This window comes from Sinocyclocheilus grahami, unplaced genomic scaffold (genome assembly GCF_001515645.1).
Source record: "Sinocyclocheilus grahami isolate Dianchi unplaced genomic scaffold, SAMN03320097.WGS_v1.1 scaffold1621.1, whole genome shotgun sequence".
In the NCBI taxonomy this organism is placed as follows: domain Eukaryota; kingdom Metazoa; phylum Chordata; class Actinopteri; order Cypriniformes; family Cyprinidae; genus Sinocyclocheilus; species Sinocyclocheilus grahami.
In genome coordinates, this window is record NW_015506800.1 from 174117 (window position 1) to 176282 (window position 2166).

The window sequence follows — 2166 nt, forward strand, 5'->3', positions numbered from 1 at the left end:
CTCTTGACTGAAAAACTTTAGTAGCCCTAAAGATTAATCTAAATATATTTATAGAAATAAATGTCTGCTTGAAAGAATGAAGGATATGGTAAACAAGTTGCTATAAAGAATGCATAATTAGCCGATATAACCATTGATATTTCATTAAAAAGAAGACCATGTTCTTGTTCTTTATGAGAAGTGCTTTTATTTAATTTGAACATAAAGGCATATTGTGTCACCGCAGTTAAATCGGCATCTATCATGATAAAACCTTAATATCACACCTATATAATGAGTTTGGACATTTTAGAGAAATGCTTAATAAATGCACTGTAACTAAACCCATTAGATTTTAGCCGACTAAATTTACTGTAGATTTAGTCGACTAAAACTAGATACAATTCAGGTGACTAAAATATGACAAACTAAATGGCATTTTAGTCAAAAGACTATGACTAAAACAAAATCCTAATTTGCTGTCAAAATTAACACAGCTTTAGTCTAGAAATGTTAAGTTAAAAGTTTAACTGGCGTCTCATAAGCTTGCGTTTTTTCTGCATCTGGTGTTTTCCAGCACAAACGCATTCTGTGTGAATATCAGGACTAGCGATGCGTTTACTTGTAACGTCTGCTAATTTTTTATTCAAAACTGCATTTCCTTCAACTAAAAATAATAATAAAATCATGCTGAAGCTTTAAAATGGCCCAGGCCGAGTGTAAGGTGTATTTGTGGGTCAGACTCACTCTGCTGGGGCCGCGGGGGGCCGGGAGGAACCTCCTGGTTGGGGTCGACGGGAGGTTCAGGGGTCAGACAGTCGAACTGCTCTCGGCTGATCAGGTGCACCTTCTTGAAGTTCTCCACTTCTTGCTGTTGTTACAATATAGCACGGTTACAACCAGACTTACAAGAACATGCCACTAAGACCAGACACTCAACCCAGAACAGCAGGACAAGCAGCACAACAAATATTAAAGCTCTAATGGCAAAACCTTATTTCAAAGCTTTACTCGACACACCTCTGCTCATACCCGTGAACCCCGAGCTGTGGCTCAAACAGCAGTCAGCTGAAGCGAACGCTATCTGGCTTTTCTAGCACTGCTGGCCTTACTGGACGCGGCACGTGAACGGCACAAAGAGCTCGACACAAAAGACCACAACAAACGCTCCGCTGCAAGACCTTTCAGTGCCGTCCGTCCAGAAACACGGCGCTACAGAACACACTCTCAGCAGCCGCGAGAAGAACAGAAGAGCGCGAGAATGGACACACACCCAGATTCTCACAGAATCCACGACAATCCCACACATCAGTCCAATGACAGATGACTTACATCTGCTGAGACTGCGCGGATTTCTGCCGCTGCTGGTGACATCACACGACCCTACAGTACCGCTGAGCATTTCACGAGATTATGAAGTTGTATTGTTGCTCTCAGTGCATTTTTAACAAACGGTTTCTACTGGTTTGTTCTTGGCTATGCAGTCTCCTAGTATTAGAAATGCTTTCAGTGCACTACACTTACATCTGTTATTAGGAGCACTGTCTGATCATTACGAGGCGATAAGTGATTTGCAAGTGTTAAATGTATGTCAAATACATAAATGTGAATTAAAACAATCAGAATAAGTTACCAAGCAAATCAAAGGAGTATCAACAAAATTCATTTTTGCACTACAAAGGTGGCACAGAAGAACAAAAGTGGCATTTAGGTATATTTACAGACGGTTTAATGAGGCTCAGAGGCGAAATGAATGCTTTTAGATTCATGTTATGAAAGTAATTTTTTAAATACAAAGTTTTGAATATAAAAATATGAAATTTAAATAACGTAATATTGAATATTTCATATTGAAATGATATTTTAAAAATGAAAGTAAAATCTCCAGTAGGTGGCAGCAAATTCCTGTCTTTGAATGAATCGACTGAATGAATGATTCAGTGACAAACAGCTGATTCAGAATCGGGGTGTGAATCCTGGTTTCATGATTCGATTCGATATCACGATGCATCACGATTATATCATTTATTTTGTGCATTTTTATTTTATTATATAAGCAGGCTACTTTTTAAAATAGAAATCAAAACAATTGTTAAGAACTTAATCAAATAAATATAGCTTCAAAACAAACAAGCAAATATAAAGTAATAAATAGGGGAAAAAGACAATTACAAGTGATAAAAGAAA

General features: G+C 37.7%; 1 protein-coding gene across 1 annotated transcript in view; it reads right to left on the reverse strand.

Moving 5' to 3' along the window:
- The window catches only part of LOC107571607 (la-related protein 1-like), a 30113-nt gene that overhangs the window by 7336 nt on the left and 20611 nt on the right, over positions 1–2166 (reverse strand). The window contains exon 11 of the mRNA XM_016257936.1: positions 727–850. Within this exon, the coding sequence (XP_016113422.1) occupies positions 727–850 (124 nt within the window). The remainder of the gene's footprint in view (positions 1–726; positions 851–2166) is intronic.